At 54.0% G+C, this 14,583-nt stretch overlaps 1 protein-coding gene and 1 long non-coding RNA gene across 10 annotated transcripts in view; one reads left to right on the forward strand and one right to left on the reverse strand.

Annotated features, from left to right (window-relative positions):
* Positions 1 to 7,296, reverse strand: part of DNM1 (dynamin 1) — a 44,963-nt gene extending 37,667 nt beyond the window's left edge. For all 9 annotated transcript variants that reach the window (XR_009541485.1, XR_009541484.1, XR_009541483.1 and 6 more), the window contains exon 1: positions 7,084 to 7,296. Coding sequence is in view for 6 of the 9 variants with exons in the window: in XM_060154235.1 (XP_060010218.1) it covers positions 7,084 to 7,244 (161 nt within the window). In the remaining 3 variants the exon portion in view is untranslated. The remainder of the gene's footprint in view (positions 1 to 7,083) is intronic.
* A 2,196-nt stretch (positions 7,297 to 9,492) lies between these two features.
* LOC132523321 (uncharacterized) lies at positions 9,493 to 12,311 on the forward strand. Its single transcript, XR_009541486.1, has 3 exons — positions 9,493 to 9,839; positions 10,124 to 10,261; positions 11,858 to 12,311. It is a non-coding gene; the product is annotated as an uncharacterized LOC132523321 (long non-coding RNA).
* Positions 12,312 to 14,583: the final 2,272 nt, after the last annotated feature.

The raw sequence follows: 14,583 nt of genomic DNA on the forward strand, positions 1-14,583 counted from the left end.
ATGGGCTGGAGGGTGATCAGGGAAGGCATCCTGGAGGAGGTGTTGGCTGATGTGAGCCTTGGAGGTTGAGCCAGTGAAGGAAGAAGACAGAGGTGCGGTGAAGAGCCTTCCCGGAAGAGAGAACAGCACACGCAACGGCACTCAGGAGAGTGAGAGAGAGGGATGGCCCATTTCCCCATGAACTGCAAGATACCCAGGTGGCCCAGCAGGGAGTGGCTGGAGGGGAATCCAGGCTGGGTAAGGCAGGCCTCAGGGTCCCAACTCAGGAGCTAGGGCTCTGGTTGGAGGGCAGGGGGGCTAAGGAGGGCTTCAAGCAGAGGGGATCAGATTGGGAAGCCATAGAGAGTTCTGTGCTGTCAGATGGAGAATGGCAAGAGAGGCAGGTGCCCCAGGTGCTAAGACAAAGGTGGTGGTGGCCAAGGTAGAGAGAGGGGGGTGGACTGGGGCAGAATACACAGGGCTTGTAGACTGAATGGATGCAGAGGATGAGAGAGGAGGGGGGAGTTGATCCCGGGGTCTCTGGCCAGGGCAGTGGGAAGATGCCATTTAGGTGACTGTCTCAAACACCTTCCAAGGCCAATATTCCTCTTTTTCCTGTTGCCTGTAGTAATTCCAAGTTGCTAGAGCTGACTGCTGCAAACAGTTCATATTCCCTAGCCAGATTTCAGTCCAGGGAGGGGATAAGAGTGCCCGAGAGACAACCAGAGAGAGCAGAGGAGGAGAAGCTGAGGTGTATGGAGATGTAAGCACATGGGTTGGGGTGAAGATGGTGGACATTCACATGGAGGCAGGAGACCTGTGCTGGTTCCTGTCCTGCCTCTGATTCCACTGCTGTGTGACTCCAGGCAGGTCCCCTACCCTCTCTGTGCCATTTCACCACCTGAAAACTTGGGATGATGCTCCTCCTACTGACAGGTTGTTGGTTCCAAGAAGACAATAATCAGCACTGCCCTTGGACCTGGGGAATCAGGGCCCTGACCTTGCACCCCATCCCAGTTGAGATCTCCGGCCTCACCATCCCCATGAAGCATGGGGTTCCCAAGGACCAAGGGAAGGTGCCCAACTGGAGCCTGTGCACCACTCCTAGGGGTCTCAAGCCTACCTCTAGCTTCTGTCCCCACTGGGGGCGGCCCTCGCTTCGGGGAGGCAACCCTGGGGGGCTAAGGGGGAACCTTTCTGGGGACGGGGATGGAGCTGGAATATGAGGGCGGCCTGGAGAGAGACGCTTCCCATCCCATCACAGAGCTCGGAGGAGTCTGAAATTCGATATTCAACACCAGCCTGCCAGGTTGCGTTGAAGGTGTGTTTGTCAAGGTGGGAGGGCAGAATGTATTGTATTTAGCAATTCCTTAGCTTGATTTATAACAGGAGTATTTAGACCTACGGCACGTGGGCTCCACTTCTGCTCTTGTTCCGGGGCTGATAACACCACGTCCGTGAATGGCTGCCTCCGCTCCCGCCCCGCCCCTCCTCACCCGCCCGCCAGGTTCCGACCCTCCGACCCCAGCCAAGGCCTGGGAAACTCGATTCTCCTGGCGCCGGGATCAGCTGCCGTCTGCCAGAGTCACCTTTCATTCCCAGCTCCTTGGGGCCACTGGGTGGGGCGGGGGTTTGGGGAAGACGTCCTCTGGCGGGGCTGGGCACGCGGGTCTGGCTGTGGGCGCGTGGCAGGTGCGCGCTCTGAGCAGGGAGACGGGGAGCAGAGTGTGGCTGCCCGGCAGCATCACGGGCTCTCTGGGTGGGGATGGCTGAAGGGCCGGCAGCGCCTCCCCGACTCTCCTGGTCTCACTGTGACCTCTGCTCCTCACTGCCCTTCGTCCGGGTTCTCAGACCCACTGGGCTCCCTCCCACCTCGGGCCTTTGCTCAGGTGGGACCCTGCACCTGGAGTGTGTTCACTCCTTGGCCTGACCAAGTCCCGTTTTTGCTCAGGCCCAGACTTAAATGCTCAAATGCCTTCCCGGGCCCCCTGACGACTCCCCTCCCTTCAAAATCGAGGCTCCTGGTACCCTTTTTCCAACACACAACAAAAGAGCTCTTTGTGGGCTTCCCTGGTGGCGCAGTGGTTGAGAGTCCGCCTGCCGATGCAGGGGACACGGGTTCGTGCCCCGGTCCGGGAAGATCCCACATGCCGCGTAATGGCTGGGTCCGTGAGCCATGGCCGCTGGGCCTGCGCGTCCGGAGCCTGTGCTCCGCAACGGGAGAGGCCACAACAGTGAGAGGCCCGCGTACCGCAAAAAAAAAAAAAAAAAAAAAAAGAGCTCTTTGTGTGATGTAGCGTCTGTCTGTCCTGCTCAGCTGTGAGCCCCCTCCCCCGCAACCCCCCTCCCCCAGAATAGGGGTGGGTCTGGCTTCTTCAGAGCTGTATCCTTAGGGCCTGGCACGCTGCAAGTGCCAAGGAGATGTCAGTTCTCTCTGCCCCCTCCAGTCAGTGACTTTCTACTTTTGATGTCTCAATTATCCCCTAATCATCTTTGGCCTCAGTCTCCAAACCTGGGAAATGGGACCACTAAGATGTAGCCCGAAGTGTTCAGAGGAAGCGACAGATCTTAGTAGTGGGGAGTGGGCTGTCCCCCATGGCAGGAGCTGGGGCTGACCAAGAGAGGGGCTCTCTGAGGCCAGAGACCAGCACAAGTCTCTGCTGGGACGCGAATGCAGAGAAAGGGGCAAGGGGATTGGTAGGAGGCAGGGAGCCTGAGCAGGGGTAGGCAGAGTCACCAGGGAAACCCAAAACACTACCCCCAGGCTGCCCCGTGGGCTCTGGGCAGAGGCTCACTCCCCAGGCTCCCTTCGCTATCCTGGCTAGAGGAGATTCTCCCACCTCCACCCTCACCCTGGCCCTCCTCCCAGCTGGTACCTATGCCCAGGCAGGAACAGAATGGGTGCATCCTCTGTGCCAGACCTCACCCCGAGTGCTTCACGGGTATGACGTCAACACTCGCCACAATCCCATGAGGGAGGTGCTATTATTATCCCCATTTTACAGATGAGGAAATAGAAGCTGAGCAGGGTTTAAGAAACATGCCCAGTGTTGCCCAGCTTGTAAGTGGCAGCGGTAAGCTACAAACCCGGGTCTGATTCCAGAGCCTGAGCGCTCAGCCCCTCTACCACACTCCCACTGGCCTTGGCCTCCCCAGGGGCCAAACGGGAGGGAAGGTGGGCACTGCCCAAATGTCAGCATGCCTGGGCACCAAAGTGAGTAAGGCCAGGGGCGTTGGAGGCTGGAAGCCTATCCCAGGACACCAGACTTGACGTAGGATGGGTATTGCGGGGAGGGGGCACGCAGCTGGGGGCAGACAAAGGGAAATCTAGGGCACCAGACATCTGCTCACAAAATGCTGGGGTGTCCTGGGGCCCACACACACTCCTCTGTCTGCACTTACCCCCAAGATGATCTCATCTATGCTCACGGGTTTACATTCCATCTCTTCCAAATTTATATTTCCAGCCAGCCTTCCCCCTGAGCTTCCGACTTGCATCACCACACTGCCCACCTGACATGTCAGACTCAAAGAGTTCAAAACCAAACTCCTGGTCTTACCCCCACCCCCCAACTGGCTCCTCCCGTACTCTGTTAATGGCGCCAACACCCACCTGTGGTCAAAGGTGCGGAAGTCATCTTGGATTTTTCTTTCCTCACCTTCCACATCCCATCCACCAGCAGGTTTTGTGGGACTTTCCTCCAAAATACATCCGGAACCCCACAGGTCTCCTCCTCTCTCTGCTAAAGCCCTGGTCCAGGCCCTGTCACCTTTGCCCACCGCAGCAGCCTCCTCATGTGTCTCCTGCCCCCCTTCTCAAGTCACATACTTGCTGGAATCAGCTCAAGTCACTCCATTACTTAAAAGCTTCTGATAACAATGAAAACAAACCCAGCTCCTCAGCATAATCTGAGGGCCTTGTAGATCTAGCCCCAGCCTACTCCCCGATGCTGTGTTCGCCTTGCTCACAAAACACCAGCCCCAGTGCTTCCTTTCTGTTCTTCAAACACACCAAACTCATTACTGCCCCAGGGCCTTTGCATTTGCTGTTCCCTCCACCTAGAATGCTCTCCCCAGATAGTCACGTGGCTTCTCATCCCTCAGTTCTCCTCTCAGATGCCACCACCTCCTAGAGACCTTCTCTGACCTCCCTGTGGAAAGTGGCCCTTTTCCCTCCCAGCATTGACCCCATTCCCCAGTTTTCTTCTTCATATATCTGCTGAATGACTCAATGAATTAGCCTCAGTTTTCCCTTCTGTAAAAGGGGGACAAAGAAATAGCATAGACCCAGACCAGTCCTAGCGGGGTCCTGGGCAGCTGGTTGGGTCACCTCCATTGCAGAGCTGACAACAGGGTCCTCCTTGTTGCCCGGGAGCCCGGGCTGGCCTGGAGCAATCTTTGCTCCCTCTGTTGTATTTTCCACTTCCTCTCCATGGGGGGTTACTGCCGGGAAGCCCAAGGAGGCAGAGCCACTGTTACCATGCTTATGCGTCTGGGGACCTAGTCCTAGGTAGAGAGGCTGGGACCCTTGACAGACCAGGCAGGGCTGGCTGGGGGCCCCCGGTGAACTTCAGTTTCCCGACTGCACTCCAACACCGGCCTCCTCACTAGCTTTCATGAGGATCAAGTAATGCTTCCCTGCTCACTCCTCTGCCTCAGGCCCAGTGACCCCTGCTCTGACCCCGGCCTGTGTCTGTACACCCCGTGCATCCTCCTGCAGGGCCACAGTCAAACGGTATTGGGTTGTGAGAGGGCCCAGGCCTCCTGGGGCAGAATCCACATCTCACTCCACCACTCAACAAGCAAACAGTTGCCCAAGTCAGCTGTGACCAGGCTGGCCTGCTGTGCTGTCTACTTCCTGGCACCTCTCTCTGCTGGACAGTGAACTCCAGAAGGGCAGGGGCCTGGTCTGTACTGGCGCATGAAGGCCCCAAACCTAACTGACAATCAACACCTCCCTCCCACGTGTTTACAAAAGGGGGCTTTGACACCCATGAACTCACTGGAGCCCCACGGCCACTGTCTCAGGAAGGCAAGGCAGCAGCTGTCAGCCTGCCCATCACTCAGATGGGGAAAATGGGGACCCACACCCCTGCACGTCCCTTTGCTCAGTGCAGAGCTGGGCTCTTAGAGGCTGTGCAGGCTCCAGACTGGAGTCTAATAGATGCTGTCCTTCCTGGCCCTGTGACCTTGGACATGGCGTCTAACCTCAGTGTCTCAGTTTCCTCACCTGCAGGATGGGCATCATGGTACCTGCCTCATGGGGCTGTTGCGACCCATCCCATATTGCATGGCATGGGGCACATGGGAAGGGCCCAGCAGGTGGGAGCTGAGGTCACCTTCCCCTCTGTGCCCCCTGCCCAGAGCACGCAGCCGGCACAGAGCAGGCGTTCAGCAGATGTCCAGTGGATGAAAGGCAGGCCTGTGGCTTGTACACTGGAAAGTTCTGGATGTCCACGAGTGCTATATAAAGCACGAAGACCCCGGGGCTTTATTGTCTCCAGGGTCCTCCCACCCCCTCACTCTGACAGCCAGGCGTAGGGACGGGGACCATCTGTGTGTCTCTTGCCTGTGCCTCTGCTGCTCCGGGGGGTCACGTGACTAGGAGGGAGGTTCTTTGGGAGCCCGTCCCTGGGAGACAGACGGCGTCCCCCTCTGCTGACCAGATGGGTCTGGCTGCTCCCCCAGATTCATAGCTCCAGGCAGGATCCTTCCCTCTCATCCCTGGGGTTGACACTGGGCTTCCCAGGTCATTTGTGGGGCAGGAACAACCACCTGGTCCAACTGTCCATATTAGAGATGGGGAAACTGAGGCTCTGAGAGGGCAGTGACTCGCCTGAGGTTTCACAGCAGAAGCTGGCTTGGACCCAGGACGTCTGGCCTGGAACTGCTGTCCCCCTGAGGGCGAAAGCCTCTACCTGCCTCCCTCTCCCACATGTCGTTCGCTTCTTTAGCCATGAAGGTCATTGGCACAAAGCTAGGGTTTCTGAAGAAGGCGAGTTCCGAGGGAGATGACACAGTGGGCCGGTCAGTGTCAATTCTCCCGCACCCCCCTCAGTCTGCCCAGCCCCCACTCGGTCTCCAGCACCGGGCCGAGAGCGTCATCCTCTCTCTCTCCTTCTCAGCACCCGAAAAAGCCATCTCCGCCTCCCCTTTCTTGGGGGACCCTGGGGTGGGGGTCACGACCCTGCCTGCCTCCCTAAACCCAGGACACCCTTTGTCTTTGTGGTTGCCCCCGACTCCTTGCCACCCGGCCCTCCCAGCGCCTTGTGGGATCAGAGACAGGAGGGGGATTAGGTTGTGCAAATGGCTCCCCCCTCCCCGCCATCCTGCCTCCCTGTCTTAGTCATCTCTGCCCTCCGCCGCCTTCTCCCTCCATTACAATCCCTCTGCCAGGCCAAGGGGAGAACGACATTGACAGGTGCCCCCACCCAGGGGCGGCGGCGAGGCAAGGGGCCGGCTGCTCAGTAAAGGATCAGAAGCGGTTTCTCCCCCACCCCGTCCTCTTCCTCATCCTGCAACCCGCGCCGCCCCCCTCTTCCGCGCTGCGCACGGATGGCGGCTGGAGCCGCAGAGGTGTGTGTGTGACGGGGGGGGGGGGAGGTTGCGTCTGCTCCCCGATGCCCACGGGGCTATCTCCTCTCCCAGGGGCTGTGGGGGGGGGTCCCCTGCCACGGGCCGGGAATTCCCATGAGACGAGGGAGCTGTCCCCCGTAGGGCCTGGGGTTGGGGGCACTGCCCCAGGGATGCTGCCCGCCTCAAGAGACCCCCAGAGCCGAAGGGAGGAGCTGAGTAATGCAGGCCCCTCAGTACCCAAGGGGGGTTGGGGGGACAGCCCTTTGCCAGGGTCTCGCTGTCTTCCCCAAAGGATGGGGCGGAGGAGGGGGGCGTGATCCCGCGGCCGCTGGCTTGACGTTTGCGGACAAGCCGGGGGCGCTGCGCCCCTGAGGGGCTCTCGTGGCGGGGGTGGGCCGCCTCCTTCTGGCTGGAGGCGGGGGGCGCGCCTTCCACGGTGCAGCGCCAGGGGCTGCCGTCGGGGCCAGGTAGCGAGGCCCGGAGGACCCGGGCGGGGGGAGTCCGAGTTCAGGGGCGCGCCGCTCCTACCTGCCTACGAAATTCTCGAGCACCGAGCTCTTGCCGGCGCTCTGGCCGCCCACCACGGCGATCTGCGGCAGGTCGAGGTCCGCGTTCTGGCCGATGGCGGAGAAGGCATCCTGCAGCCGGTTGACCAGCGGGATTAGATCCTCCATGCCACGGTTGCCCATGGTTGCGGCTGGCCCCACGGGCTGCGATCCGGCGGCCGCTTGGGCTCCCGGCTTTGGCTCTGCCGCTGCAGCGCGCGCTCCGACTGCCTGCGCCGCGGGCCCCCGCCCCTCGGGGATCGGAGCGGAGCGCTGTGCCAGAGTGCCGCTAGAGGACGTCCGCAGCCCTCCGGGCCGGCAGTCATGCGCAGGCGCCGCCCGTGGCACTATGGGGACTGTAGTTTTCTCCTTCTGCGGCTTTTGGGGCGCTCGAGCCATGTCTGGGGGAAGCGCGGATGCTGCACCGCAGATATCATTCCTGGAAATGGTCAAGGTCTCCTAGGTACTAGGTACCGTTAGTACCAGGCCCCTCGGATAGTGGTCATGACTGCCTGACTCCATCGTACAGGTGTGGAAACTGAGGCTTGGAGACATGGGCCTCCTCCAAGGTCATAGTCTCCTGACCTTCAGTTCCACTTGCCCTCACTGCCTTTTACTCTAGGTTGTGACTAATTTATCTCCGGCATTTCCCTCCCCGACTTTGGGCCTCAGTTTCCCCGTTTCTAGAAGGAGAAGATATAGAACGTTAATTCAACAAATATTTACTGAGCACCTACTATAAGCCAGACCCTGTTCTAGGCGCTGGAGATACAACAATAAACAAGACAGACAGTTGGAGATGCAACAGTAAACAAGAACAAGAGCAAGATCTTCCCTCATAGATCTTACAGTGGAGACAGACAGTAAATGAATAAACAGATAAATGAAACAGTAAAAGTGAAAATAGTTTATACTAATAGTGATGGGAGAAATAAACAAGGGGTGTGAAGAGAAGTACCTGTGTGGGTGCAGAGTCCTCTTTAGCCTGGGAGGTTAGGGGGGTTCTCTGAGGAGGTGACATTTGAGAAGAGACCTAAATGTTGAGAAGGAGCCAGCCAGGCCAAATGAATGGCAAGTAGAAAGACCCTGACACTTGGAAGGACCTTCATGGGACAGTTGGGACTTCTTATCCTGGAGAGTGACAGTCTTTTCCCCAAACCATCAGGGTGGTGGTAAAACAGTGGGATTTGAATCCAGGACTTCTACAACCCTACCCTGTTTATCCTTTTCACGTGGAGAGACCATGGCGCCCCAGGCCTAGGCATCCACGTCTGCATTTAAGGAACCTAATTTGGACTCCCCACAAGGCTGGAAAGAAAGGCCCGCCTACCCTGTGCTACTGGGGATCAGTGGGTTACTCTGTCTGTGAACAGAGTGGGGACACTGCTGGGAGATCAGCGGCCTGTGAATTGGGGACTGTTGTGCATTCACCCATTTAATGCATATTTATTAAGCCAGGAACTACGCTAGACCCCAGTGATAAAGCAATGAGCAAAATGGATAAAGCCCTTACCCACATGTGGCTTATAGTCTAGTGGAAAAAGAAGGACAAAGCACAAATAAGCCAATAAATATGACTGTCAGATGGTGATGAGTGCTTTGGAAAGCAAGGAAGCTGGGGAAGTTGGAGGAGGGGGTAGTGTTGCTATTTTGTATAGAGTGGTCAGAGGAGGACTCTGGTAAGGTAAAAATTTGAGCAGAGACCTGAAGGAAGTGAGGGAGCAGCTCATGTGCACATCTAGGGGAGGAATTTTCCAGGCAGGCAGAGGGGAATAAGCGGATCCCATCCCAGGAGCCGGGCCTGGGTCTCAGAAGAGCTGTGTGATCCAGGTCCCTGCAGATCTTTGAGCCGCAGTTATCCAATGTGGGAATGACTGCGAAGGGCATGGCCCTGGCCTGGCACTTAGGAGACCCTTATTAAACTGCTGCTGTTGATCACAGCCTTCCAGATAGCTGGAGCATCAGTCACACACAACACACATCCCGTGCAGCTGCTCCAAGCCAGCCCATTATTATGCTCTGAGAGCCAGAGAGGGCAGAGATGAAGCCTGAATTGGAGCCATTAATTTGGAAAGAGGGTGCAGGTTACAGATGTCTGCCTAGAAGAGCACCACCATGGCTGGGTTGTTTTTCCTAATTACAATAGGGAAACTTATTGTAAAAATCAGACTTTACACAGTGTTTGAAAGCTTCTGGTCATTCTCCCACCCAGAAATAACCACTACTTATAGCTTAGAGTTTATTCTCTGGCTTATCCCATATATATTCATTTTGTTTCATTTTGTTTTCATAGAAATGGGATCATACTATAAATCCTGTACTGCTGTATCACCCATGCCAGACCAGCAGCCTGGGCATCACCGCGAGTTTGTCAGAAATGCAGACTCTCAGGCTTCACTCATGACCTGCTGGATCACAACCTGCATTCAACCAGAACCAAGGGCCCCTGGAGATTCTGGTGCACATCAAAGTTGGAACTCTAATACATATTATCACATGCAACTTGCTTTTTTAGCAACAGTATGTCTTTGACGTCTTTCAGCGTAAGAACAGTTTGGTCACATTCCTTGTTCACGGCTGCATAGTTTCCCACTGTTTGGCAGTGCTCTGGTTTTGTTCCCTGGTCTGCTAAAAATGACTGTGCTGGGCTTGAAGAACGGATGGATAAAATGCCACTTGGAGGGGAGTGTGAATAGAGAAGTGCTGATGTTCTGGGCAGAGGAATCAGCATAAGCAAAGGTATGGAATCAGAAAGGAAACGAACCTGAAGTCTACCCTGTCTTTGTTCCCACAGGGCTTGGTGAGGACTGAAGGAGGGATACTGTAGATGGTTCTCCCGGGTGCTGAGAAGTTGGGGATCCAGAAGGCCAATGAGTTAAATGAGAGTCTTAGAAATGGCTTTGACCCTCTACTTTGAGCGCTGACGAGGGAGAATTCTCTCTGGAGCCCCTGAAGCTGTAACCACCACCTATGCTTGCAGATCAGTAGCAGGAACACTCACTGTGCATTTCTTCCTGGGCCAGGTTACTGTGCTGATTCAACCCTCAGGAGGGAGAAGTTCTTATTAGTTCCCCTTGACAGATGAGGCAACTGAGGCACAAAGAGGAATGTGGCTGAGGTCACAAAGCCAGAAAGTGATGGAGTGAAGATGTGAATTGGAGGTAGGTGAGACCCAGGGCTTCTATGTTTATATCCTATACTGCACCAGCCCTTGCAACCTATACACTTCTAATGCACATGAAATAAAACACTAGTCCCTTCTGATGGGGTTTTTGTTGGGCATAGAGCAGGTGCTTAACAAATGCTAATTGCATTAAATTGTGCAACGGCCTTATTGCGCAGCCTTGACCCTATAGCTCCTGGGTCAAGCCATTATATTTAGACACTAAGTCTGCTCAGGGTCTGGCCCTTTGGATTCCTTCATTCATTTATTCTTCAGCAGGTATTAATCAGTGGCTACTTCATGCCAGACCTCAAGCAAGACATAGGGGGATGAAGAGGTTAATAAGATGCAGGACTTGTCCTGCTAGGATGCGGATCCACTGTGAGAAGAAGACAAGCTAAGCAGACCTGGTGCACGAAGCCAAGACACCTGGCCGTGTCTGGGGCAAGGTCACTGCTGAAGAAGCATCTGGGCCAGGCTGGAGCACACATAGTGCCCTCCTCTGTGTGGCTGGGGGAAGGGCACCAAGATTTCCCAGGGGCTTTGGGGCACCAATGGTCCAGGCATCTGTGCTTGGAATTCCCCATCTTACAATGAGGAGCTCCCCATAAGCCTGGAACAACAGCATAAGCCCAGATCCCTTGTATGCTGAGGATCAAGGGCACAGCTCCAAAGCTAGATTGCCTGCTGTTCAAATCCCACCCCTACCACTGTCTAACCCAGTGACCTTGGGCAAGTCAGTTCACCCCCCTGGCCCTCAGTTTCTGCATCATAGGGTTGTGTGAGGAGGATTCAGTGATGTAATAATTCAGGTAAAACATGAAAACATGCCTAAAACAGTGAATCCTTAGAGCTACGATTAGTATAATTATAATCATCATTACCGTTGTACTGTCTGAAGAAACCTCAGCCTCATGAAGGTAGCAAAGCATGTCACCTCTTGGTGGGAAGGGTAAGGGATCATAAACGCGCCAGGATTTGTGGGGCAGAGACAGAGCTAGGTCTGGAGGTGTGGATTGGGGGCCAGATGAATGAATGAATCCAAAGGGCCAGACCCTGAGCAGACTTAGTGACTAAGTATAACAGCCCTGGATGGCTCAGCCTGTGGAAATCCCAGGCCCCAGGGCGCCCCAGATTACCCAAGTATTCCCCATGTGGACAGAGGCCTTTGAAGGTATATCCGGCAATCAGGAAAGGCCTCCTGAAGAGGCGATGTTTGAATTGAGCTAGGAAGACTGGACAGGGATCAGCCTGGTGACAAGTGAGAGGAGGGGGGAGCATTGTAAGGGAAATTTAGTTCCTTTGGGGATGGAAGGCAGCCACTGTGGCTGAACCTGGTAAGCGGTGGGGAGACCCTATTACACATAAGCCAGTCCTGTCTAGAAGAGATGGCCAAACTCAGATCCTAAGTCGGGAGGGGTCCTGCCCCAGGTCTCTCTGGAAGGTAGGGGCAGCAACAAGGCTGTGCCCACCGTGCCACTCCCACCTCTGTTCTCTGTTCCCCTCACCCTGCTTCATAATAGGTAAAGGCGCAGGTGGATGACAGATACTGATACATGATAACCGTATGGCCTTATATTTTTCTCTGCTCTAGTCTGGCCGGGAGCTGTCGCTAAGCATGGACTATTCCTGGGGTTTCTGAGCTGGGCGTCTGGTTGTGGGTATACTCTGTGAGCCTGCGTTGGTGTGCTGTGCTGGGTGCCTTGCTGGGACTTGCTGCTGTGCGGTGATGGACGTAGATGTCAAGAAGGGAAGAGCTGCTGTGATGAACACCAGCCCGAGGATGGAAGGAGGAAACTGCATCCTGGAGTCATTCGTTCATTCGTTTGCTCATTAATCAACCTTCCCCAAGCAACCATGATGTACAGGGCTCTGAGCTGGTGTCCCAAGGACATGGGGACAACTCAGCAGCTGCCTTCTACTGTCAAAGGGCACGTGACATTACTGAGGGCAGAAATAAGAGGAGGAAGTAGCAGGTTACAGGATAAGGACACCATCATCAATAGCTGGTTAGGAAGTGTACTGGGAAAATAGCGACAATAGCTACTATAGAAACTGCACAGATGCTAGATCAAGAAGCCTGCAAAACCATAACATAACGCAGTGCTTGAATAGATGGAGATGTTTACCTCATTCTTAAACTGAAAAACTTGGGATAAAGTTGGCTATGTTTCTCCAACTTAAACACATTTCATGCAACACCAGTCGAAATTCTGATGGGATTTTGGCATGGGTGGGGGAGGGAGAAGGTTTGACAAAAATCATTCTGTAACTTACCCCCCAAAATCTACATGATTGGGAATTGGCAAATTTTAAAAAAACATAACAGTATCAGGGGCTTGTGTGGTTAGGCATTAAAATATATTCCAAAACTATAACAATCACACTATGTGATATCATCACGGGAAGAGACAAGTAGATTCCTGGAGCAAATAGGTCTGGACATAGAGCCACATGAGTATGAGTCTACTTCATGATAAAGGTGCATCTCAAAGTGGAGGCAGGAATGAGGCCTCCAGGTAATGCTACATTGTCAGACTTCATTTGGGATGCAGAGAGATGGGGCCTTTCTTCTCCCTCGGAACATACTTCACTGGGGGGCTTTGCCTGTAAGGGACTGATTAAAAGCAATTAACATGAGTCTAGCCCCAAACAGTGTCCCCAGAGTGTTTCCATCCACAATCTAGTCTGGTCTTCAAGGAGGCAGCACAAGGTCATATACATTCAAAAAAAAAATGTTCACTCCCTCCCCATGATAAAGTCATCCAACTGGTCACAGCAAATTAGTAAAAAAGGAGAGAAAGTGAATCCCCCCCAGCCCCCCACCCATGAGCCCACTACACACATTTATTCTTTCCAAAACTGGGGTCATAATGTGTATGCACTTTTGTAACCTACTGGGTTCAATTCATATCATATCATGAGGGTTTAAATATCCTTTGAAGACATACTTTCTGAAGGCTGTGTGCTATTCCTTAAGAGGCAGACACCATGATTTATTTAGCTGTTCTCCAAGTTGATTATTTTCCAGACAGCTATTATAAATAATGTTTCTGTGAGCGACCTGCTGGCTTTTTTAAAAAAGTATACTTTAATTTTATTGGAGTATAGTTGATTTATAATGTGTTAGTTTCAGGTATAGAGCAAATTGATTCAGTTATACATATACATATATTCATTCTTTTCTAGATGCTTTTCTCATATAGGTTATCAGAGAAACCTGCTGTCTTTTTAAAAAATAAATTTATTTAATTAATTTATTTTTGGCTGCATTGGGTCTTTGTTGCTGCGCGTGGGCTTTCTCTACCTGCGGCAAGCAGGGGCTATTCTTTGTCGTGGTGTGCGGGCTCTTCATTGCAGTGGCTTCTCTTGTCGCGGAGCACGGGCTCTAGGTGTGCAGGCTCAGTAGTTGTGGCTCGTGGGCTCTAGAGAACAGGCTCAGTAGTTGTGGCACATGGGCTTAGTTGTTTCGTGGCATGTGATATCTTCCCGGACCAGGGCTCGACCCTGTGTCCCCTGTATTGGCAGGTGGATTCTTAACCACTGTGCCACCAGGGAAGCCCAAAACCTGCTGTCTTTTTTTTTTTTTTTTTGCGATACGCGGGCCTCTCACTGTTGCGGCCTCTCCCATTGCGGAGCACAGGCTCCGGACGCGCAGGCCCAGCGGCCATGGCTCACGGGCCCAGCCGCTCCGCGGCATGTGGGATCTTCCTGGACCGGGGCACGAACCCGTGTCCCCTGCATCGGCAGGCGGACTCTCAACCACTGCGCCACCAGGGAAGCCCCCTGCTGTCTTTTAAAAGGCTTGTTTCTGATTATTTCCTTGGGCTAGATTCCTACAAGTGGGGACCAGGTCAAGGGTCAGAACACGTTCAAGAGTCTTGATAGAGAATTTTCAGATTGCTTTCCAGAAAGATTAATTAACACAGGAAGCCACCACTGCCTTCCCTACCTTCACCAGCATGAGCATTATTATTATTTTTTTACTTTGGCAATTTGCTAAGCTCTCCAGTGCTAAACATTATGTAATATCATACACAGACACACACACACAGACACACACACAAAAAATCCCCGGCAGGGGGTACTCATTTTACAGACGAAGAAACAGGCTCAGAGAGGACTACTGCATCAGCCAGGGTCGCCTAGCCAGAAGGCAGTGGAGCCCCAATTCAACACCGGACCTCTCCAAGGCTAGCACCCAGATCTATTGGTTGCAAGCCTAGGCGATCTTGACTCAACCCACCCCTCCTTCCCCATTGCCTCCGTCTTGGTTCTCACCAGAGCCGAGTGATCTAATCTGGGCGGATATGATGCTGT

This window comes from Lagenorhynchus albirostris, chromosome 7, assembly GCF_949774975.1.
Source record: "Lagenorhynchus albirostris chromosome 7, mLagAlb1.1, whole genome shotgun sequence".
Taxonomy (NCBI): domain Eukaryota; kingdom Metazoa; phylum Chordata; class Mammalia; order Artiodactyla; family Delphinidae; genus Lagenorhynchus; species Lagenorhynchus albirostris.